The sequence below is a fragment of the Vigna angularis genome, chromosome 1 (assembly GCF_016808095.1).
Source record: "Vigna angularis cultivar LongXiaoDou No.4 chromosome 1, ASM1680809v1, whole genome shotgun sequence".
Classification (NCBI taxonomy): Eukaryota; Viridiplantae; Streptophyta; class Magnoliopsida; order Fabales; family Fabaceae; genus Vigna; species Vigna angularis.
The window spans coordinates 58,271,085-58,295,046 of NC_068970.1; the positions used below are offsets into that span (position 1 = coordinate 58,271,085).

General features: G+C 30.5%; 4 protein-coding genes across 9 annotated transcripts; 1 reads left to right on the plus strand and 3 right to left on the minus strand.

The window, feature by feature from the left end:
* The first annotated feature begins 3,516 nt into the window (after positions 1-3,516).
* On the plus strand, positions 3,517-8,314 carry LOC128195506 (ETHYLENE INSENSITIVE 3-like 1 protein). 5 transcript variants are annotated; one of them, XR_008247133.1, is made up of 3 exons: positions 3,517-3,999; positions 4,365-4,431; positions 5,269-5,353. XR_008247133.1 is itself a non-coding variant. In XM_052873387.1 (2 exons), the coding sequence occupies exons 1-2, from the start codon at positions 3,752-3,754 to the stop codon at positions 4,414-4,416; spliced, it is 300 nt and encodes a 99-aa protein (XP_052729347.1). In that variant the 5' UTR covers positions 3,533-3,751; the 3' UTR covers positions 4,417-4,487. The 5 variants fall into 5 exon arrangements, 4 of the variants coding, with proteins under 4 accessions (XP_052729347.1, XP_052729348.1, XP_052729349.1 ...); XM_052873387.1 differs by lacking the exon at positions 5,269-5,353 and having other exon boundaries at positions 3,533-3,999; positions 4,365-4,487; XM_052873388.1 differs by lacking the exons at positions 4,365-4,431; positions 5,269-5,353 and adding an exon at positions 6,826-6,883 and having other exon boundaries at positions 3,534-3,999.
* Positions 4,487-8,168, minus strand: LOC108340495 (type I inositol polyphosphate 5-phosphatase 5). Its single transcript, XM_017577924.2, has 10 exons — positions 7,830-8,168; positions 7,616-7,718; positions 7,437-7,508; positions 6,807-6,897; positions 6,580-6,684; positions 5,579-6,137; positions 5,277-5,470; positions 5,051-5,159; positions 4,808-4,956; positions 4,487-4,713 (listed from the first exon to the last, which is right to left on the minus strand). Exons 1-10 carry the CDS (start codon positions 7,974-7,976, stop codon positions 4,494-4,496), a joined length of 1,749 nt encoding a protein of 582 aa, XP_017433413.1. The 5' UTR covers positions 7,977-8,168; the 3' UTR covers positions 4,487-4,493.
* Positions 8,315-9,179: 865 nt separating the features above from the next.
* On the minus strand, positions 9,180-12,700 carry LOC108339940 (2,3-bisphosphoglycerate-dependent phosphoglycerate mutase 1). Of its 2 annotated transcripts, XM_017577168.2 has the most exons (9): positions 12,558-12,700; positions 12,269-12,450; positions 11,856-12,079; positions 11,641-11,759; positions 11,386-11,542; positions 11,153-11,254; positions 10,923-11,042; positions 9,645-9,715; positions 9,180-9,515 (listed from the first exon to the last, which is right to left on the minus strand). In XM_017577168.2, exons 2-8 carry the CDS (start codon positions 12,447-12,449, stop codon positions 9,671-9,673), a joined length of 948 nt encoding a protein of 315 aa, XP_017432657.1. In that variant the 5' UTR covers position 12,450; positions 12,558-12,700; the 3' UTR covers positions 9,180-9,515; positions 9,645-9,670. The 2 variants fall into 2 exon arrangements, with proteins under 2 accessions (XP_017432657.1, XP_017432666.1); XM_017577177.2 differs by lacking the exon at positions 12,558-12,700 and having other exon boundaries at positions 12,269-12,529.
* A 2,592-nt stretch (positions 12,701-15,292) lies between these two features.
* On the minus strand, positions 15,293-23,320 carry LOC128195410 (uncharacterized). Its single transcript, XM_052872807.1, has 4 exons — positions 22,862-23,320; positions 16,324-16,703; positions 16,036-16,093; positions 15,293-15,868 (listed from the first exon to the last, which is right to left on the minus strand). The coding sequence occupies exons 1-4, from the start codon at positions 23,318-23,320 to the stop codon at positions 15,293-15,295; spliced, it is 1,473 nt and encodes a 490-aa protein (XP_052728767.1).
* Positions 23,321-23,962: the final 642 nt, after the last annotated feature.

Genomic DNA, 23,962 nt, shown 5'->3' on the forward strand with positions numbered 1-23,962 from the left:
TTTAGCATAAGACATGTCACGAGCTTCATGGAGCACCCTCATACGAACAGTCAGACGAAAGCTATGAATAAGATCACAGTTACCAAGCTCAAGTGAAGATTTAGAGAAGCTAAGGGAGCTTGGGTGGACGAGTTGACGTAGGTGTTATGGGCTTACCAATCACGCCACATGGATCCACGAGTGAACCCTTTTCATCTTGACGTACGGGACAAATGCAATGTTATTGATTGAAGCGGGAAAGTCATCTCCAAGGAGGCAAATTCAAGACTTGGATGTCAATGTTGGACATCTTAGAGTCAAACTCAACATTGCAACTAGGTAGAGGGAGAATACAACTGTCCAGAATGAAGCTTGTAAGAGGATCGTCATGCAAAGGTTCAACACTTAAGTAAAGCCGATGAGTTTCATCAAGGGAGACTTCGTATGAAGAAACACAAATAACATAAGGAAAAAGTCTTCACATCGAAAGCTCGTGTCAAATTGGGAGGGACCGTTCAAGATAGTAGGAGACATGAAGAACGACGCCTATCGACTTCAATACCTAAGTGGCAAGGCCATTCCAAATACCTGGAAGGTCACACACCTCAAATTTTATTTTAGTTGATTTAAGTGTAACTATTGGGCAACATGTTAATTAATAAAAACAAGTAATTTCAAGTCATGATTATGTCTCTTTCTTCTTGCTTGATGAAGATTCTACTAATCAGTTTGGGAAGACTTCAACCAACAAACTCCTACTGAACCAACTACATAGTCAGTTAAAGAATAGTTCACCCCGTTGAACCCTATCGCACCTTTTAGCCCATCAATTAAGGAAGAGTTCTATTTGAATCCTTACTGATGGAATACTCATAAACGATTAAAGAAATGTTTTAATCACACCTCTACCATGTAATTAGTTAAGGAAGAGTTTTGAAAAGAATCCTCCGACCATTATTAAAAATTATTTAAGTTCGTCTAATCAACTTACAACAAAACGTATGATAATAATTAATCATCAAATAGATTATAGTCAATAATTGTATTAAATTATATATTATATATTTTATTTAATAATATAATAATAAGTATGATATAAAAGTATTGATTTAAATATATTAAAATTACAATACTTGCTAATAAAATATATAACTTTATACGTATATATCAATAATATTGTTTCTAAAACTTGATTAAAGTTTTGTATTAGATTCAAATTTAATTTAATCCTAAACTTAATTTACTTAAGAGAGAATTTTGAATGTTAATTTTTTTTTTCTCTTCACTTGAAAGTGTCTCCTATAAATGGATTTTTTAAAAAATAACTAAAACTAATTCATAGACATGAAGTTGAGAACTCTAATATTAGCATAGCAACGTCTAATTTTAATGTGAGATAAAATGGTTGTGTAATAGATGTTTGGTTAAAAAGTTTTAAACTAGCAGTAGATGGTTGATGGTTGATGATTTTCTACTAGAGTATGGTTAGAAAGTTGTAAAGGAAGAGTGTCTTAAGGTGTGAAGGAAAAATATAAAACTGTAAGTAGATGATAGTCCTTAATAATTAATGTTTCTTTAAGTTGGAGGGACAAAAATTGTAGGAATAGCGTCTAGAAAAACTAGTCAAAAGAACATACTAGATAAGATTTTTTTTTTTAACTTTTGATGTTTGTCTTTTCTTTTTTGACTTTTGATGTTTGTCCTTTCTCCCTTGCCAGTTATGTTTTTCAAAGTCATAGTTATTGCCTTAAGTGGTAACAATAGGTTGTTTGATTACATAATCTATCACGCAAAGTTCAAAATGAAAGCCTGACAAAAAAATATTCTAGACAGTAACTATTGATCAAATAGTGACATATAAATTATTATCAAAGTTAAAAAAAAATTGTTAACCTATTATATTCAATATCATATTGCATACATATCAGTCGTCCACTGTACCCAGCTCAAGCTATATTCATCATCATCACTATTTCATGGTCACCACTAGGGCTGGGCATGATTAACTAAATTATACTAAACTATGGATTATCTATACTATTTTGTACTATAAAAACTAAACTACTTTTTATAAAAACTGAACTATACTTATTTGTAGTTCAGTTCAAAAAATCTGAACTTCTTTTATTAACAGTTTAGTTAACTACTTCAAACTATGTACTTTATTTTACTTTTGCTTGTTTAATTGTTTTGCTCTTCTTTTATTTCCAACAACACAAACATAAGAAATAAAGGCACGGATATATATATATATATATATATATATATATATATATATATATATATATATAGATAAATAAATAAATAAATGTTCTTTTTCAAGTCTCTTAAAAAGTTAACTATTATTATAATAATTATTAAAATAAAATGATATTATTAAATTTATACTAAAATAATTATATATTTTAAAATTTTTTTTTATTATATTGTAATTATATTTCAAAAACTGGTAATTATTTTTATAACTTAATAAAATTAACTATAATTGTAAAAATAAAAAGATAAAAGTGCTTATGTAAATAATTATAAAATATAATATTATATATATATATATATATGAGAATTCAGAAAAAGGTGAGAAGAGAAGAAAGATGAGGTTTTTATATTAAACTAGATAATTGTCAAAATAAAAATATTTCGAATAATACAAAAGAGAGAGATAAACAAAAATATTTTTTAGAGATTAAGTTTTTAATCTATGTAAAATAATATATAAACAAATTTATATTATTAAATTAAACTATATTTAATATGAGAATCAAATTTTAGACATTTTATATTTTTAAATTAATAATAAATAGTAATGATAAATAATTATAGTTATTAATTTAATTTTAATAATATGATAAAATAGTACCAATAATATTTCATTAATTTTTTTAAATTTTTTATTATAATTATTTACTAATTCTAATTATATAGATTTATAATTTAATTTTTTTAAATGCTGTGATGTTATTGAATATTAATTTATTTGTTTGTAATTATTAAAAAAAAATCAAATTGAACTAATTCTTTTAACTCTATGGATGATTAGCCATTGACAGTTGTACTAGTACAAAACTACATTTATTTATTAGAAAAATGTGCATTGTAGTTAACTAAACTAAAAAATAGTTTAGTTCAGTTTTTTTGAACTATTTTCTAGTGCAGTTCAGTTTTTTTAAACTATTTTATAGTTAATTGTAATAGATTTATAGTGCAGTGCAAATAATGCAGTTTGCCTACTCTGGTCACCACCGCCATCAACGTTCAAATTTTCCATGCAGTTTTGCATATGCTCATGTTGTCACTTACATACATTAAATACAAAAAATTGCATCAATATTATCCACCAAAATAGCCTCCTATTCTATGCCCAACACGCGGCACTTACAGTTCCAATTCCCCAGGTAATTCACCACACTACAACACTTACTACCTTTCAAACTGCTTTTCCTGTCCTAATCTCTTAATGCATTTCGTTTTAATTTCTAAGCTTAATTTTCAGACTGGATCCTATCTTTCTACCACCGCCATTCTAGTATCTCCACTCGTGTATATAATTAAGTACACATGTTTTTTCAACATCCATGCATATCTTGTATCCTTAATATATAAAAGTGTATTTCAAGTGCTAAAGAAAACAACTTTTTCTCATATCACCAATTTGAAGAAGCAAGTGTGAATTCGCAGGAACCATGGTGGAGATTCACGAACAAATAAACCCTTTTGATGAAGAAAATGAAGAAAAAGAAGAAGAGATCAACTAAATGTTCAGCTTAAGAAGAGAATGTGGAAGGACGGAATCCTGTTGCAGAAGCTAAAGGAGAAACGCCCCAAAGAAGAGCCAGACCAAGAAGCAAAACAAGAAGCTTCTAGGTGGAAGAAGTTGTCAAGAGCACAAGATTCAATCCTTAAATACGTGGTGAAGATCATGGAAGTTTGCAATGCTCAAGGTTTTGTCTATGGGATTATCTCTGAGAAGGGTGGGCCAGTGACAGGGTCTTCTGACAGCTTACGTGAGTGGTGGAAAGAAAGGTAAAATTTGACGAAAATGCTCCAATTGCCATTACAAAATACATGCCACTCCTTCAAAAAGATGAGTTGGATGCAACTTTCTACATACATCTTCTTAATGACTTGCAAGACACTACTTTGAGTTCAGAGCAAGATACACCACAAATACTATTAATTATTTATACTAATTAATTATTTAAATATTATGTAGTAAGACATCGTCTCCTTATGTAACAAAAGACAGCCTTTAGCTTTGCACAGATACTATTAGCTTTTCTTGTTAATTTTATGTTTGGCAGTCAATGAATAGTTAAACTCTATTTACATTGATCTCTATATGTCATAACAAGGATTGCAGTCACTTGTATTTACTGTTATAATGTTAGGACTCTAATAACTAGCTATGGTCGGCTTGGTGAGTGCGGGAAGAAAACATAAAGGAAATAAAAAGAGGTGAGAAACAATTCCTCTGTAGACCCTAAAGAAAATATACAAGCTTTGATTTGATGCACAAATTAATAATCGTAGAAACTATGCCTTTGAGGTATGAAGTCTTCGTATTCCGGTCTTGGGCTTGTGTAGGAGTAACCCTTCCTAAACCTGTTGTTTCTGCTTCTTACTTCCACATCCACAGAAAACACAGCACAAACAGGTCTGTGGTCAGAAAACCTTGACTCTCCTCGAATATATGATAATTGATCAATGCCATTGCCACGCCATAATATTCTGTCACACCTGACATATATGCAATTCAACACACCATTGTCAAGATTTTGGTTTATCTCTATTCAGTAACATGTTATAAGAACAAAGAGAGATGCAGCAATACCATGCAGGTGTTCGACGTTTTTTCTTTGATTTGACAGTTTCACCAGCGTAAGAGTCTGAATTTTGTGAGTACTTGTAAGTGGGAGCAAAAACAATCCTCCCCTCTTTGAAACCGCTAAAAACCCTTCCTGCGTCTCTTTCCATGTTTAACTACACACAATGAAATTCAAGTCAGTTTTTTCTCAGTATATGAATGTCATTGAACTATTGACTGTGTTGATAGACTATGAATGGATGGACACACCTGATCTTTCTCTAACAAAGTGTCCCAGTCGTTATCCTCCAATAGAACCCTTGTTTCTTCGTAACTCAAAGCCACCCGATAATTCAAATCTCCAAGCCATATTATTCGACTGCAAAACAGGGTGGAAGTGATTAGAATTTACAATGACATGTGCAAATTATGTGTTGTATAAAGAAGATTATATCTATATCAACTCATAAGTGAAATATCCGTGATAGTAACTCACTCATGGTCAACAATTCTGTCTGGCGCACGACGACACGGATTCTTGCAAATCCTAGGAAATTGGGTGCTTTTGAGGATCTCGGCTACATCAGAATTTCTCTTCAACTCGTCGCCGTCTTTCTCCCCAGAAGCCAAGTGACTACAGACGAAACAAAAACTTGTTTGATGTAATGACATGCTCATTGATATACACCCCTGCAATCAATTATTGATTCCATGTGCACCATTAGTCTTCATAGCAGTACATGACCAAAATAACATGAATATTCATCAGTGGCTATGTAACATGTTTTATATGTTTACCTTGTTACCTAAGCAACCCATGATCCCTCTCCCAACAGAATCCACTCTAAGATGTCCAATGTGAGGCACTAATTCCTTCTTAGTCCATATGGTGAGAAAAATCCCAACCATTTGCTTACTTGATATAAGGGAGTATCTGCATGTGCTAGGAGAAGAGGGTAGTTCTGTGATTGAAAGCAACTCTTCCACGGTTTCATCACCATGAAGCTCAGAGTCTAACTTATTCATAGGGTCACTGTACTTTCTCGCCCTTCGTCTCTCCCTGGATGGAGAATCCACGGGACAATTGCAAGCCTTAAGGAGGCTGCTACCCTCTGCCCTGAAGTTTTTACTGATAACTTTAAGAGAAGGCTTCTGAAAGAAATTCAAACTTGCCGGGGACTTTGAATCCTTCGAACTACTATTGCTTTTGGACCCAGTTCCCGAGTCTGAAGAATCACTGTATTCATTTCTTGGTCTGTTTAGTGCTTGACTTATCAATGCCAACCACCTTGCTGCAGGTTCGTTGTCTTCTATTACTAAAACATTCCCAGCACTCAGAGGAACAATTTCCTGGAAACTGAACATATAAAGTATTTCATGTAACATCAATTTGTATTAATTTTGAAAACAAAACAGCAGAAAGAAGCAAAAAAATTGAAACAGACTTTATTTCTTAGTACAATAACATATTTGCATCACTTGTTGGTCTGGTTTGGTCTGGATTTACTTCTAAATATCTTCTTAACAATAACTAATATCTTCTTTTTTCTTCAGATCAGTATCCAGCTCCATAGTAATTTGTTTCCATGAATTATTCTTATTGTTAACTTTGTTAATGTCCTTATTACAAACACTAGAAAAGCAAAAGTTCACAATAAACCATGGAAGCGAATCACTACTACTAATACAATTAGTGTTGCTGAGAAACGACAGTACAACTATTAGAATTTAGTTCATAAATAACCATATATTTACACTACTGAGCAAAAGTGAAAATGTTACTTCTTGCATTTTCGTACCCCAAGACATATATATCCGCGGAGCCTTCTACTAAGAAGAAATCTTGAAGGTTGAGATCAAAATTTGGTGACTTTCCTCCCACATTCCACGTTGCAACGAAGATTCTGGAAATCACGTAACCAAAATGGCATAACATGAAAATGAAGATTGCATGTGAGTTTGACTATTTCAGGCAACAAAACAAATTGTGAATGAAGCCTTGAATCGAAAATGAATTCCCACATACCTGAAACTCTGCAATTCAGTTTCTGGAGCCATCACAGGGCGTTCAAAAGTGGACAAATTTAGGCCTTCGATTCCTGGGCTAGTCTCCCTTTCTGTGAGTTGATAAGAAATTAAAACAATGGTCTATTTTTTTTCATGTCATCATTCTCTGACAAATCTATAATTGCATGACGTTTACATTGCAAGAGTGAAGAGTTTATGGTGCAGTTCAAACAAGAAAAATTCCCCAGATTAGAAAACATGTTACCAATAACCAAAATTTCATTGCTGTTAGGTAAGCTACCAAAATAATACAAGATTACACGAAGAAGATTTCTTACTGTTTGATAGGTACTTTGATTTTTGCAAGTTGGATTCAGAATCTAGAGTTGACCTATAATTTTTTCAATTCATACTAAAGCCCCAATTTTGAGTATATTTAGATTTATTCAATATTTTAAATTATTCTTCGACATATTTATTAAAGATTGTTTGTTCCCCAAAATAAGACACAAGAATAATTCTGAAATAACTTTACAAGTTGAAATTGATTTCTAAAGCTCATGTTTTTGTAATTAAAGAAAAAAAGAAATTATGTTGATTTTTGCGAATGTAAAAATTGTGTTTGTTGGGGCAATGCATAAACTAGTACCTGAGAAACTTTTTCTCATGATGGGAGCAGCTTCCAAAAATGCTTTTTTTCTTGTCTCAATCTTCTCCAAATCTTTCCATGCAAAACATATGTAAATAAAATTAATCAAAGTGAAACCATAAAACATGGAAATTTAGATTTTCTATGGAAAGAAAGAAAAGAAAGCATGCAATGAATACCAAGAGTAGTAGCTCCATCATCTTCTTCCGTGCCTGGTTTGATTGCTTCTTCGTCTGAGCTTCTCCCATTTCGCTTTGATCCGAAAATCTTCGGAAGGATAGACTTCATCCAAACAAGAAAAAGGGTCAAGAAAAAATGCACCATACCCTTATACTGAAAAACAAGAAAAACGTAATGCATGGAAAGAATGAATTATAACATAAAAAGAAACACCTTTTTCTTCTTCTCATTCTTGGCACTGGTATCTGGCAAATTTGATGCAGTGGTTGTGTTGACAGGGCTGGTGGCAGCAGCTTCATTAGCTTTGGTCATTTCAAAGTTAGCATTTGATTTAGAACGTGCACCCGTAGACGAAGACATTCATTCATTCGTATTTGCAACATGCCCTTAATATGATCTTTAGTTCATCACATTCAGAAGTGTAGAAACATTGAGAAAGCAATAAGAACGTGTGCATGAACAAACTTTGTTTTTGTCTCTTCCTTTTGAAATCTTGGTTTCATTAAGTGCGATTATTGAATATGTTTTGTATGTTGTACATTTTTTTTTGTTGTCAAAAGGATGAGATTTTGGCGGCGGATCTTTCGGAGCACTTAAGGTTGAGGGAGATAGAGGAGCAAAAAGAGGCATGAAACGGTTGAGTAACAGTTAACAAAATAAGCCAAAAATTACACACTTTGGATTTATTAGCTGGGTGCCTTACCATACCGTCATCCCTATGTTGTAGATATCTGTTGGCAATAGTCAAGGGAAAAACACAAAGTGAATAATATTTCTATATATATATATAGTATTTTTTTATAAACAAGTTTTGCTGAAATTTAGTAATTTTTAAAAATTATGTAATTATAAACTATAACGTATACAGAAGAGTGAAGTTGGAATAGATAACATTGTAGAAAATGACTTTCATTTTCATGGAAATTCAACACACTCACTCTTCTTTTTGTAAGAAAAAGAAAAAAACAGTTGGGAATTAATATTCTAGGAGATAAAAAATTCCTCATAAGTTTCTTTCGAAAAAACTTGTACTAAATACGAGAGCATGATATTCCCAAAAAATTATTATTTTTTTCATCAAGATACCATGATACCTTAAAATAAACCCTACCATTTTTAATTTACTGTTTTCTAAAAAAATAAAACGTTATGCTATTTTTTAATTCAAGTGTTTCACCAAATACCATGTAACGATGAATTATCTTCTTTGTTATAATAGATTATAATATATGATATAATATGATGGTTTAAAGAATTATTTACCTACATTATATAAGAAAACTACTACATAACAACTACTTTAAGATAACAATTAATCAGTAGTTATATTGACTAAATTAAATACTATTTTATAAACTAAAAATTATTAGTATTTAAAATAGTCTTAATTATTAAAAAAAATTTTTTTTACTGATTTTAAAATATAGCGGTTTCAAATTAGAACAGTTTTTTTCATGAGTTTTTTTTTTCTAAATATTTTTGGTCCTTCCATACTACTATAACTTGGCCATGTCATCTTATAAAACAACAGCATATGAAGAATCGTTTTGAAAAATATTTGAATTCATTTATATTGTTCTCATTCCTTCGCCGCTAATTCATTTCCTATATATGTTAGAAATCATGGCAGCTATACCTATAAGTTCGCTCCCATTCAGACTAATCCTGTTTTCATTTTTTCTCTCTCTAACCAAAATTGTGCAGGGGCTACTCGCATTGCTACAATACGGATGATTTCAGGGCATGTTTTGCCATGCAGTTCACAGATTTGAAACTGTCACCGATTGGTCAATTCTTTCCAATAACTTTCAGTGTAGAGAGTATGCAGAGAGAATTTTGTATCTATTGAAAGGCCAAACCCCGAAAGCCATCCACCAAAATGATTATCAACAATTATACCTGCAGATATTTACATCAGTATACTCAGTGATCAACGTTCAATTTATCAATCAAGCTTATAAGGGGATTCAATATATAGACCAATTGTGCATATAAAAATATAAATTGCCATCGACTATCGCGGCATACCATTTTGATCTTTCACAAAAGCATGATCAAGGAGACATTTCATCTAACTGTTGTCTGTAGACAGCTAAACTCTGTACATACAAATGACAACATACAACATGGTTAATATCAGATAGGTTGACGAAAAAAAATATCTCAAGTAGTTAAAGACACAGACAGTAAACAGAAGCAGCAAAATTTAAGCCAAACTGTAAAACATGACATTGCCTACAGCATCTTACAAAATTTGGGATATGCAATTAAGACATCACATAAGGCATTAGACTAATCTAGGTCGAGCTGAGTGTGATCGCCACGAACAATAAAACTCTTCACCCATGATTTAATTCAGCTGCATTCTAAGGAACTCGAACTCAGTTAACACTCCTCTACTTGAGCTAGACCCATCCACTAGCTAATCTAGGTGATCGGTGGTGTAATGGTAAAGATTATTCTTTTCCATGTGTGAGAATTCAATTAGTTAATTATAATTTCACATTGTAAAGATGCAAAGTTTCAAGCTTCCTTTCAAAAATCACAAATGAAAAAACTTGTCAAGGATGGATGGAATGAGAAGTGAAAGGTCGTTTTTTCAATTATATATGTAAACTTGTTTTTTATTTTTGTATATTAAGAAGAAATATTCAGTCGTAACCCATTAATGTAAATATACAATTATGCATGCCAAGTTTGTTACTTTTGTCCCTCCACAGATGTTTTCTAGATCCATCCCTGTTTGTTGTGTTGTGGCGTTGATTTTTCACTTGAACTCGTGCGTGGAGATCATTTCCACTTCTCAAACAAAAAGCAACCATAAAATGGAGTGACTCGACACTTGTGATGAGTCTTGATAAGGTTCTATATAAACAAACAATCAAAACGCAAAACCTAGGTAGAAAAGGGAGATGGGAGGCCTTGTGGAGGATCGAACCTCTGATTTCATCATATAACATCCAAATCTTAAAGGTTTGGTCATTGGCAAAACTATGCGCCCATTGGCAGATGTTTTGCATTAGCACATAACTTGGTTCCAATAACTACAGGGGGAAATAGAGCACTAGAAAAACTACAAAATTTTATCTATTACAAGTGTCTGTTAGCCAACAGGAAAAAGAAAAATATCCAAAAGCTGCAACACAATCATATGTCACGGATTGAAGCAGATGGTGATTTCACGTTTCCTAAACACTACCAACCCTCACATAGCAATGATCCCTCGTTAATTTGAGTAGCATTCATTGTTAATTTCATCGCACCAATAACACCAGGTAAATAAATACCAGCAAAAGAATCACACACCTGAGTGTATGCATAAACACCAGCTTCTGTGGGCCCCACAGGACTTCCTCTACTCATATACTTCCCCTCTTTATATATGTAAAGCAACGGTACGCCAGTTGATAATTCTAAAGTAGTGACCTGTTTGTCCACAGACAAGTAAAGTTCAATCACATTTCTGTTTTATTAGATACCAAAGAAAATTTTACGTAAATGAGATGGACGCATTCATAAGAACTGCAGGATACTACCTCTTGGGAGGTTAATCTGTCAAGATACATCATAATGGACCTCAATGAGTTTCCATGAGCAGCAACCATAACGTGCTTTCCTGATTTTAATTGGGGTTCAATCTACACCACATTGTTTTCAGAATCATCTCTCGGAGCAATTTAAAATGTTTCAATCCCCAGCAAGTTATCAATGTCGTACAAATCTAACATTAATATTTGACATTAAAGAATAAGGAAATCAACACCCTTACAAAATCTTTAAAATATGAAACAGCTCTCTTTGAACACATTTCCAGGCTCTCGCCCTTCGGAGGAGGAATGTCAAAACTCCTACGCCATTCATGCACTTTCTCCTTCCCATATCTTTCTGCAGTCTCCTGTTTATTAAGACCTTGTAACTCCCCATACCTGAAGAAATAGAATAAAGAAGAATGATCTCTCCTTCTAAAATTCATTGAACATATTCTATGAACAGGAAACAAAGGCAGGGATTCATAGCTGCACACATTCTTTCATTCAACTCCCAAGCAGTAATAACTGGAATAGATTGCTTGGTGGTTTTTTCGCTGTAAACTCGAGTCCAAGTTGTTGCCTCTTCATTCTCATTATGGATGATAATAGGAATCTATACAGCAAAGATGGGGTTAAAAAATCCTGATTCTAAAAATATTTTACAGGCATACAAAATACCAATATCTACTGGCATAAGTGGCGTCACTACCTTCTTTTGGAGGTGCTGCGTCATTGCAAGCATAGCCGTCATCTGCGCTCGAATCAGTGCAGACGTGAAAATCATATCAACCGGTATAAAGCTAATCCTCTTTCCAGCTTCAATGGCTTCCTCTACACCTCTCTGGGTCAACGGCACATCGCAACATCCGGTGAACAAGTTCTTCTCATTCCACAAAGACTCCCCATGACGAATCAATATCAAAGAACTCTCAGCTATAAAACAATCAATGTCATAACACCCACCACTAAGAAAATATAGCACGGCACCACGACCTTCGGTCTTATTCAGTAATAAAAAAAAACACAGTTTACATTTTTCATATCAAGAATCACATATATGTGGTAATATCAAAGTTCGTTGGGTAGAAATATATAAAGTAACCAAGAAAAACAACTTCTTACTTGATGAGTCGTGGGAAATGGAGAGTGGTGTATGAACGTGACGCAATGTATTGCAGCGAGTGTTGCACGCGAATCGCATTGAGTAAAACCTTCCGAAGTTTCCAGAAGAGCGAGGCGCCGCCGCATCAATGCCAGAACCGTGAAGTCCTGTAGGTTGGCATTTGAAAGTAGCAGCCATCATTCTGAAAGAAGAGAACACCTATTGATATTTCCACACCGTGAAGAACGAAAGGAAGGAATATTAACAATAATAACGAGGAAACCAAATGCAGAATAAAAAGATACTGACAACTTGACAATGGTGGAGTGAACAAAATTTTAGAAGTGCGGTTTGCAGAAAGAAGAAGACAAGAAATTGATAGTGTGACAGTGAGATTTGAGAATGACCCCAAAACAGAATACAAGAAGAAGACCGAGCGAGGGTTGCGGGGAAAAGACTACGACGCCGTTCCGTGTTGACAATGGGACCAATCCCGCACTTTTTCCTTTTTAACCAACTATTTTATTGATAAATTAGAATATATTTAGTGAAAAAAAAATATATAAAAAATCTACCGGAAGCATCTTCTAATAATTTATTTAGAAAATTTAATGGCATAATTTTAGCAATATTTTTTATGTATGGTTTATTAATAGTTAAAATGTGTGAATATCAAATTTTATTTATTGAGTTATTTCTATAACTTTTAACTGATAGTAAAAACAATAAGAAATATATGTAAATAATATATTTTTAATTTTTTAGAAATTAAATAATTAAAAGATTTAGAAAAAAAATGGTTAGAAACTGTCACTAAAATCTTCTCTCACTTTTTTCATGGATGTAAAGGTGGAATGTAGTCTGCATAGACTATATTTGAAGGCAGTTGCTCTCTCCACCACCACCGAATAATTCCTGCACCACCCTTTACCAATTTTGCCCTTCTCTAAAACGAATGTCAACATCCGTTTCACCTTCAACGGATGTTAACATCCGTCCGTTCACATATTTTATATATTAATTTATTATTTTTATTAAAAAAAAAAATATTCAACGGATGTGGCGACATCCATTAACGGATTGTCACATCCGTTTTAATAAAACTTTTAAAACTATTATGATTATTATTTAAATAATAATATATAAATTAAATTAATAATAATTATTTTATTAAATAAAATAAAATTAATTCATAAATAATTAATTAATAATTTTAAATTAATTAAATAATATTTATATATTAATTTAAAATATAATAAATTAAAAACTAAAAATTTAAAAAGAAAAAACTCCATAGATCCGTTTTAATAAATTTTTAAAAACTATTTTATTATTTAAATAATAATACATAAATTAAATTAATAATAATTATTTTATTAAATAATTTATAATTAATTTATAATTAATTAAACAATAATTTTAAAAAAATTAAATAATATTTACATATTAATTTAAAATATAATAAAATAAAAAACTAAAAACTTTAAAAAGAAAAAAACTTTACCGATATCACCACATCCGTATCTGTTTTAATAAATTTTTAAAAAGTATTTTAATTATTATTTAAAATAATAATACATAAATTAAATTAATTATAATTATTTTATTAAATAAAGTAAAATTAATTTATAAATAATTAAGTAATAATTTTAAAAAAAATTAAATAATATTTATATATTAATTTAAAAACTTAAAAAAACTAAAAACTTAAAAAAAAAAAAAAAAAAAAAAAACTAAACGGATGTGGCACATCCGTTGAAGAATTTTTTCTTCAACGGATGTCGACATCCGTTCAAGAGAAAAGGAGGAGGTGTAGGATATTTTAAAATATAAAGGATAGTTTTGGAATTTAAAAAAATTGTGGTGGTACAGGAAGCAATATGTGGTGGTGTAGGGAGTAACCCTCATATTTGAATTATGAGTTAATCAAAAATGGTTTTTGGGCTGATGGCCCGGTAGCATATAGTAGAAGTTTGGGGCTTTTTTTTCTCAGCACTCTACGTTTTTCTATTTACACCGCCAAAGTAATTACTATTTATCCTATGGATTATATATATAATTTATTAAATTAATTAGATAAGTAATAATTAATGTTTATCCATCCGTATTTATTACGCACTATGTTTTATTAATTAAATTTCACAAGCATTTTCACGCACTTCATTTCTTCTTCACGGATTTTTTCTTCTTCAATGACATTTTTCTTCTTCAACGGACTTTGTTTCCAAACCGACGTTTCATCTTCATTTGTCTGGTTGAAGCATATATTCTCCTGTCCTGGGTACAAGTATGTATTTCGTTTACACTGCTGTTTTGCGAGTTTTCCAACGAGAATAAGCCAAATATTTGTAATTGTTTTTCATTTTTTTTTCAAAATTCGACGATCAAATAGATGCCAATTAGTATTATATTTTGAAATCTTAGGATAAATACCAAATTTTAAACTTCGATTTATGAAAATTCTCAATTTCAAAATTTAGTTTATAAGTGTACTAGAATTTGAAATCCAGTTTAGGAGTTGGATTTTCATATATATCAAAAGTATTATGATTGAGGAAATCTTTTATGCTAACACTAATTATATGAAACTTATCAAATATATAGATAATGAATGGAAAATATATGTTAAAAATAGAAAAAGCATACTAGGTTATGCATTGATGTGAAAATCTAACAATACACGGACACTCCGATATTTTTCTTAAATTGAGTCTTATTATTCAATTGATAATTGAAGATTTTAAATAGGCGTGATACTTACCATATTACAGAAATAAAAATAAAATCTGAAAATAAAATATCAACTATTTTAAAAATAAAATATATTTAATCTATCATAAAATAATATTGTACCTAGATAAACCGAAAATCATAACTACGTATCCTTATTTTATCTCTATCAAATCAAACTAAATATTACTCAACCCAAAACTAATAAAATAAGATTTAAACAAAATTATTAATAAAACCCTAAAATTTATGTTTATCCCAACAAACTCTCCCCATAAACTTAAAATCTTCCTTCGTTCGGCTTTCCATGTGCATCATCCCACACCGGGTTGGCTTCTTTCAGTCAAATTTAAGTTCTTCTTTTTCCTTATTGTCCTCCTGTCTTTTGACTTGGTTGACCTCTTTAATGCTTTGACTGACTTTGTTATGTCCGACTTCTCAACAACCTTGACTAACTCGTTTCTAACCTTAGGCGATTTCTCAACCTTGGCCGACATCTTCATCGGGTTCTTCTCAACATCTTCATCTTCCTCTTCGTTTGGTTCAAGAACATTATATGCTTTCTCTTCTTTTTCAAGAGCCTCCTTCTTCAGCTCCTCAATCTCAACCCTTTGTTTATTCATAATTTCATTAGCTTCATCTAGAAGCCTTCCTATCCGCTGAATCTCTTCATCTTTTTGTTTAAGTTCTTTCTCTAGGTTTTCCTTCTTCACAATTGTTGCATCATTTACCAAGATCACTTCATCCACTGTTGGGATTGGGCTCTTCATGTCCACCATATCCGAGCTCTTTGCCATCAACAAAATTCCACACTCTTCTTCCGCATCTTCAGTAATAAGATTCGTCTCCCCGTTTGTCTCGGTCTTGCAATACTTTGCAATATGGCCAACCTTGCCACAATTGTAACATTTTTTCGATCTACACTCGTTTGCATAATGGCCATACTTGCCACACTTAAAACACTCAACTCCTGACCGATCTCCTCGGCCTTTTCCTTGTCCTCGGTCATGCCAATTTTGCTGATCGGTTTGCTCTTCATTATCGTTCTCAAAATTACCTCGGCCATGTCCACCTCGTCCTCGACCTCCTCGTCATCCGCCGCCAAGATCTCAGCTCTGAGTAATCCGAGATTTATTCGAGTCAAAGTCAAACTGTACCTGTAGTGTTTGATCTTCAAATTCCCTCTTTTTCTTTTTCTTCCTCAATTCGTGGGCTTTTAATGACCCAGCTAACTCCTCCACAATGAGAGTTGAAAAATCCTTTGTCTCTTCAATAGTGACAACATACTTTCAAAATCATCTGTCAGATTTCTCAGGATCTTTTCCGCAACCTGGTTAGGAGGAACCTCTTCCCATTCATTCTGAGTTGGTTGGCCATCTTCTGCACTCGAGTTATAAACTCGGTAACTCCCTCATTTTTATTCATCTCCATTTGTTCAAACTCTCTTCTAAGAGCTTGTACTCGGACCTGCTTCACGCGGGTATCTCCTTTATATGCCACCTTCAAAATTTCCCATGCTTCTTTTGCTGACTTTGCATTAATTATTTTCTCGAATCCATATTCATCCACTGCATTATACAGAAAGTACAAAGCCGGTCTATCTTTCACTCGTGCCTTTTTCAATGCAGCAATCTGGTCCACTGTCTGATGCTTATCATCTTCGGGTTCATTGTACTCGTCCTCCACGATGTTCCATACATCTTGGGATCCAAGAAGAACCTTCATCTACAAAGACCAATTGTCATAATTGGTATTTTCCGACAATTGTGGCACACACGTCCCATTGACTACCTTTGTCATCTCTCTCGCAACAAAAAAATCAAGCACTCACTTTTTCTCCCACGGTGTTTAACTCTCTCTCCTCTCTCTCTTTTTCTCTCTCGACACTCAGAGCTTATCTCACAATACACGCACTCTGATATTTTCCTGAAGTTGAGTTTTATTATTCATTGATAATTGAAGGCTTTAAATAGCCATGATACTTACAATATTACGAAAATAAAAATAAAATATGAAAATAAAATATCAACTATCTTAAAAATAAAATCTGTTTAATCTATCATAAAATAATATTGTACCTAGATAAACCGAAAATCATAACTACGTATCCCTATTTTATCTCTATCAAATCAAACTAAATATTAGACCCAAAACTAATAAAATAAGATTTAAACAAAATTATTAATAAAACCTTAAAATTTAAGTTTATCCCAACATGCATTTCATCTAGGAACAAGAGTATTATCGTGGTCTTCAAAGAAACAATTTGTTACTTTTTCAACAATCAAAGCAAAAACATGGCAACAACTAGTTGTGCAACTCAAACCGTATAGTTAAGAAGAATTCTTGAAATGATGCATTAGAAACAAGATACTCACAACAATTGTAGTATGTAAAAAATCAACATTCCATGAATTATCAAAACACATATATATTCAGTTTCATAAATTCCGAAAACTAGTAATTGAGAAAGAAATGAAGATCGAATATTATCTCACTAAAGTAGAAGTTGTTGATATAATTATAAAGTCATTGAAAGTTAGTTATTTTATAATATGAAAAAAAATGCTTAAAATGGTAAAAATTTGATTTAAGAGAGACAATGTTAAAATTAAATCAAGAGCATGGAGTCCATAATTGTTTTAAAGGTGAACAAAAATTGTTTTCACTTGAATTTTTCAACACTTACCAAAAGTGTGACCCGTGAGTGCATTATCAAAAATTTGTATTATTTTGATTTGTTTTTTTATTCATTTTGTTTTCATAAACAAACTACCAAAGATAATGCATAATGTAAGGAACTTTTTGAAAAAAAAAATAAAATTTGTATTTAAGAGAAAAAAAAAATGAGTTCTTTTGAATTTCTTATATATATATCCTCTTGGTATCACTAATAATATTTAGTGTCTCAACTTAACAGATAAATTAAAGAGTTTTTAAGGAAGAAACAAAACTCTCTAATGATTGTTGGGTTTATGGAGAAGGAGGTTCCTGTAGGTTACACAAACACTAATAAGTCTTTTATCTTTATTATATCCTATTGTACTTTCTCATTTCTATTCAATGTGGAACTTAGACTTACACTTGGATTCCCAACAATCTCCCTCTCAAGGGTGAGTCCCTTCCATAAAGGTATACTTCCCCCTTTCTAAGAGTGGAACTTAGACTTACACTTGGATTCCCAACAATCTCCCCCTCAAGGGTGAGTCCCTTCCATATAGGTATACTTCCCCCTTTCTAAGAGTCGTATCTTAACGAAAGACTTTCGGTATAAGGATCATTATACTCGTCTGAGCTGGTCACCAAGACAAACCATCGGCTCTGATACTACTGTTGGGTCTATCGAGGAGGAGGTTCCTGTGGGTTACACAAACACTAATAACATCTGAGCCAACTATATAAGGGATCGACATCACTCTCTATCCAAAACCTTAAGACAATGGGTTAATGGATCTTTCATCTTTATATACTGTTGTACTTTCTCATTTCTATCTAATGTGGAACTTAGACTCACACTTTGATTTCCGACATCTATGTGTTAGTCTATCAACACCAAAAAATCCTTGTAACTGAAGAAAAGGTTGTGAGAGAAGAAAAGATCAGTGACAATTTTTTCTTTTTAAGTATCTCAAGAGACTTTGTTGCCTTGAAATAAAACTAAATGAGATCGACTTAACTACCGAGAAACAGGAAAAAATATCAAGACATATTTTAATTAACTATAAAAGCCGACCACCATTTTCTTAAAAGTTGGTGCATCTCTATATAAAAGATTGTTGTCATGATGTTGTAAATAGATGTTTGGTTCAATTGGATTTTGACTAGTTCAGTGCAATGAATCCAAAAGTCTAACAAAACTTAAAGGCAGATATTTTGTGGTAGCACCATTGTGTGAACGTGGAATCTTTATAAGGAAAATCTAACTCATGAAATATCACATTCGTGAACACAACTTCTTTGATGGACCACAATTAGACAACATATCCTTTCATGATAGTCTTGTACCTCAAAAGCACACCTTTTTTTTTTACATATAAAATAGAATTTTATGTATGCAACAAGAGTGAATATATAGATTAAACCTACAAAAACTTACTTCCTTCAAAATTGAAAGTGAACCATTTAACATTTCATATGGAATATTTCCATCAATAACATTCTGAATCAATTATAAGACACAGCATAATTTCAACGAGTCTTGAGTAAATAAGATTACAATTTCATCGTACTTGCATTTAAACTTCAAGTTTGTCATTCATTAGGATATATATCAAGTAGAATTGCAAATCTTATTTTTAATTGAAATTTATGAAAATAAAGCCTTATAATCTTCTTCATTAAAAGCAGGAACACTTTATTGTTTCACTTGACCTTAATAGAATACACATAATATTTTTTACTTTCAACATCATCACCAATTACACAAAACATGTTTCCAATAACATGTGCCCATTGTATGGGCCGATTTGCCATACAAAGAGTAGATCCTACTATTTTACAAAACTTTTTTCTTTTCTATAAATTTTTTTTCCATTTAACAAACTAATCATCATTTAATTTTCTTTCATGTTTGGTTCTAAATTACTGTGACTTTCAAAGTTACAAATATCAGAGTAAGTAGAATTCAATAAATGAAAAATATTCACCACTAATTGAAAATGATAATAAGAAAAGAGAATATAAATTCAATTTTTCCATTAATAATTAATATTTGTTGATAAAAAAATCAACACTTATACTTGTGACTTTTCATATCCAAACTCATTAAGTCAAAACAACTTAATGAAACCCTCATCGCTTAAATTTTTCCGAAATTGTTTGTAATTTCTCGCTGTCTGGTTTATATGCTTCTAATTCTTCCTAAATGCCTTTAAATTGTACTGTATTATGACATTGAAAGAGATCATTGATTCAGTTGTTTTATTCTTGTTGCAGTTCTATAATAATAATTCAACCAACGTGTGCAAATTTATTCTTTTAATTTCTAACGTACACCACAGGCATTTTACATAAACGTCGCATTCTCCACCAAGAAAAGAGAATCAGGATTAATGATAAAAAAAAAATCATGTTATTACATCTTTCTCATACATCATGTCAAAATAAAAAATTATTTATTATTCCTACAACATCTATTAATTTACATAGTTTAAGACTCGAGATATAAAACAATTTAAATAACTTTTTTTCTACCCTTCAAAATACTTTTTAAAGATAAAATCATAATCAACAAGTTTTCAAAATAATACGATGATGTCACTGGACGCATACGTACTTGTTAATATTGATCGATAATTTTAAAAAATTAAAATAATATATTCAAAATATATATATTTAATTGTTATTACTAATAAAACAAAAATTTATATAAGAGATTTTCTGTAGTTTTTCGGATATTAAGAAAAAAAATTCTCTAATTGAAAATTTTGACAATACTTGAAAAAGTTAATATATGTTGTTTCCATGTTTACGAGCAACTTTCCTTTTATTAATTTTAAAAAATGAATTTATTCTTTTATATTTTATCAATATACTTTAAAAAAACAAAGTTTAAGACTAAAACATAATGAAAAATTGAAAAACGTAATTATTGAAACAAAATTTTCAATAATTAAATTACAATTAAAATTCGATTATAAAAAACACATAAATAACTTTTTTTATATTCATAAAAAATATTGTATAAAAGAGATAAAGAGATACTATAAAACTAATATTTCATTATAAAATGAAACAAGATATTTATATCTTTTATCCTTTAAGAATTAAATAAAATATATATAAGAAATAAAAGCATAAATAATGAGTTTGTATTTAATTTTTTTTCCAGATTAACAAAGAACTTTGAAAATGAAAACTTTGATGCTATAATAATATAATAACAAAAATAAAGATAATAAAAAATATTTCTTAAATGAATAGAATTGTACTAATAATCTGAAAATACAAAGAAAAAAAAAGTTGAACTGTGTACTTACTAACTAATTCAACTTCGTTGATAACTTTCTAACAAAGTGCTAACTTTTTATCAAATATAATTTATTACAACTATTATTTATTGAACATTGTATTAATAAAGACATCAAATTAAATAAAATAAATAGTATAATTAGTTTAGTTGATAAAAATTAAGGAACTCACAATTAATATTTGTTGATAAAAGAAATGAGCTTATTTAGTTTTCATGCAAAAATATAAAGAAAAACGAAAAAAAAGTACAGTATGCTGTACGATTTTTTATTTTGTAATTATGTTTTTCTAGTTACAATAACTAATATAAGTTATAAGATTATAGAAATAAATAAAAAATCATAATAAGTTTCAAAATTGATTATATTTTTATTTTATTTTTCTTTAACTAAATAATATATGTATACATGTTTCTTTTGTAAATAATTTTATTTTAAAATTGATTATTTAAGAAATAAATAAATTGTCTATCCATATGTTTGAAATACTTATTTTAAGTTTAAATAAATAAATAAAAACTCGTAGCAAGTTTGTTCTTAAAAAATTGAATTATATTATCTCTTAATTTACATAATTCATCGATCATGCTATTTTTTATGTTTTTTACCCTTTTAATATAGTAATATGTACTATTATATAAAAGAAAATTGTGTACATTTACTCTTTAAGTAACAATTCTTTTAAATTAAAATACTTATTTTGTCAAATTTATACAACTTTTTTAAATTTAACAATTTTTATTGAATTAAATTTTAAAATTTAACTATTTATAATAAAAATTATTTATAAAGTAAATAAAATCATCTACAATAAAGTTATGAAAATTATTTATATTTATTTTTATAATTATAATTTTATTACTTTTTTATAATAAAAAATTCATGATTTTGACTAAAAATAATAAATAGAATGATAACAGTAATAAATAAAATTAAAAAATAAATTAAACAATTTGGAAAACTAAAGTTTCCATTATCTTTCTCTAATTTTAAATAACCAATAAGCTTCATTCTCTAATTATTTTACACATATATTCTTATTATTTTTTCTCTGTCCTTTTGTCATTATTACCTAAATACAACAGAGATTCACACGTAGACATGGTGCCAAAATCAGTTTTTGTCTTTTTCTGATAATTTGTTTGGGGTGGTTGATGGTGTGGTGGACTTTGGGAAGTTAAGTCAGGTTTAGAAGTTCGGTGTAATGTGACCTGGGATACACCGACAAATAAAATATATATATCTATATATATATATATATATATATATATATATATATTATCCTAATTTTTTAAAATTATTTATTTTAAAATTTAAATAATTATCTATAATAAAAAATTATCTTTTTTTCATTATTTTATTAACTTTTTTTAATTCCAATAATTGTTATTTATTAAAAAATAAAAATATTATTTACACTTTTATTATTTTTCAAAATTACATAATTATTCATAATAAAAAAAAATTATATTGTATAATTGTATATAAAAGGATACACATTCTTTCATGTTCTTTTTTACTTTTTCAATTTTATTATCTTAATTCCTAATTTTAAAATTTAAATAATTAATTATAACAAAAAAAACTTATTTCTCAGTTTCTTCACTTTAACTATGTTTTTTTATTCAAATAATTACTATTTATAAAAAGTAAAAAAATTAATTACACTTTTATCATTTAAATAACTACTTTTTCAAGTTTAAATAATTATTCATAATCTATAACAAAATATAAATATATAAAGAAAATACATCTTTTTCATTTTTTTTCTAATTTTTCCATCTTAATTACCAAGTTTAAAATTACAAATTTTTAAATTTAAATAGCTATTTATAATTAAAAAATATTTTTCAGTTTCATAATTTAGAAACTACTTTTTTGAATTAAAATAATTACTATTTATAGAACACTTACCCCATGTGCTAGGTCAGGTCTAGTGCAGACCATACCATACATGATGCTCCCAATCCCACTTGAAAATGGAATAGATTTCATTTTCCTCCTTTCAGCCTCGGTCTTCGGGCATTGCTCTTTGGTGAATTTCAAGTGTTGACCGATCGGTGTGTCAGCTGGTTTGGATTCAACCATCCGATACCTTGAAATCACCTTCTGTAAGTAACTCTTTTGAGATAAAAACAAATTTCCCTTCAAATTATCTCTCTTAATGTTAATGCCCAAAATCCTCCTTGCTTCTTCGAGCTCCTTCATTTCGAAAGCACCACCTAATTTTGCTTTCATCTCATGAATCATGCTCATGTCACTGCTGGCAATCAGAATATCATCCACGTATAGAAGAAGATACATAACTTCATTGTCACGATGCAAAATATACACGCAGTCATCATAATTGCACCGCTTGAAGTTCAGCTTCATCAGAAAATCATCAAATTTTCTATACTACTGTCTTGGACTTTGCTTTAAACCATAAAGAGACTTCTGTAACAGGCACACTCTTTCATCCACAGCAAATCCCTCCAGCTGCTTCATATAAATTGTTTCCTCCAAGTCTCCATGCAAAAACGCAGTTCTCACGTCCAACTGTTCTAGATACAAATTTCGGTGAGTAACTATCGCCATTAAGATTCTGACCGAACAGTGCTTCACGACAGGAGCAAAAATCTCATGATAATCTACACCCTCAATCTGAGTAAAGCCTTTGGCAACAAGTCTTGCTTTGTACCTAGCTTTCTCGCCCCCTGGTATAGCTTCCTTTTTCTTGAAGATCCATTTTGAACCTAACACCTTCTTGCCCTTTGGCAGATCTACCAATTTCCAGGTGTTATTCTTCCTCAACGCCTCTAGCTCTTCCTCCATTGCACCCTGCCAAAGATGTCGATCGTTACTGTGAAGAGCCTCCTTGTAACTTCTCGGTTCACCCGAGCTTTCAAGATCTTCAGCAGCATTCAAGGCATAGCAAATTAAATCTGCCTCTCCAAACCGTTTGGTTGGCTTAGAGATTCTCCTTTCTCTATCACGAACAAGCTGATAATTCCTCAATTCATCATCAGCTCCTCT

What these genes read in the sequence shown, in the direction of transcription:
- LOC128195506 (XM_052873387.1), top strand. Translation starts at nt 3,752, where the DNA reads ATGTGGAAGGACGGAATCCTGTTGCAGAAGCTAAAGGAGAAACGCCCC. An exon ending in CGTGAGTGGTGGAAAGAAAG is followed by an intron (nt 4,000 to 4,364) that starts GTAAAATTTGAC and finishes TTATAATGTTAG; the next exon opens with GACTCTAATAACTAGCTATG.
- LOC108340495 (XM_017577924.2), bottom strand. Translation starts at nt 7,976, where the DNA reads ATGTCTTCGTCTACGGGTGCACGTTCTAAATCAAATGCTAACTTTGAA. An exon ending in AGAATGAGAAGAAGAAAAAG is followed by an intron (nt 7,719 to 7,829) that starts GTGTTTCTTTTT and finishes GTTTGGATGAAG; the next exon opens with TCTATCCTTCCGAAGATTTT. An exon ending in AAACGTCGAACACCTGCATG is followed by an intron (nt 4,714 to 4,807) that starts GTATTGCTGCAT and finishes CATATATGTCAG; the next exon opens with GTGTGACAGAATATTATGGC.
- LOC108339940 (XM_017577168.2), bottom strand. Translation starts at nt 12,449, where the DNA reads ATGATGGCTGCTACTTTCAAATGCCAACCTACAGGACTTCACGGTTCT. An exon ending in CATTTCCCACGACTCATCAA is followed by an intron (nt 12,080 to 12,268) that starts GTAAGAAGTTGT and finishes ATTGTTTTATAG; the next exon opens with CTGAGAGTTCTTTGATATTG. An exon ending in TGGGAGTTGAATGAAAGAAT is followed by an intron (nt 11,543 to 11,640) that starts GTGTGCAGCTAT and finishes CTATTTCTTCAG; the next exon opens with GTATGGGGAGTTACAAGGTC.
- LOC128195410 (XM_052872807.1), bottom strand. Translation starts at nt 23,320, where the DNA reads ATGAAGCTGAACTTCAAGCGGTGCAATTATGATGACTGCGTGTATATT. An exon ending in CTCAGAATGAATGGGAAGAG is followed by an intron (nt 16,094 to 16,323) that starts GTTCCTCCTAAC and finishes CGGATTACTCAG; the next exon opens with AGCTGAGATCTTGGCGGCGG. An exon ending in ACGAGGTGGACATGGCCGAG is followed by an intron (nt 15,869 to 16,035) that starts GTAATTTTGAGA and finishes AATTGTGGCAAG; the next exon opens with GTTGGCCATATTGCAAAGTA.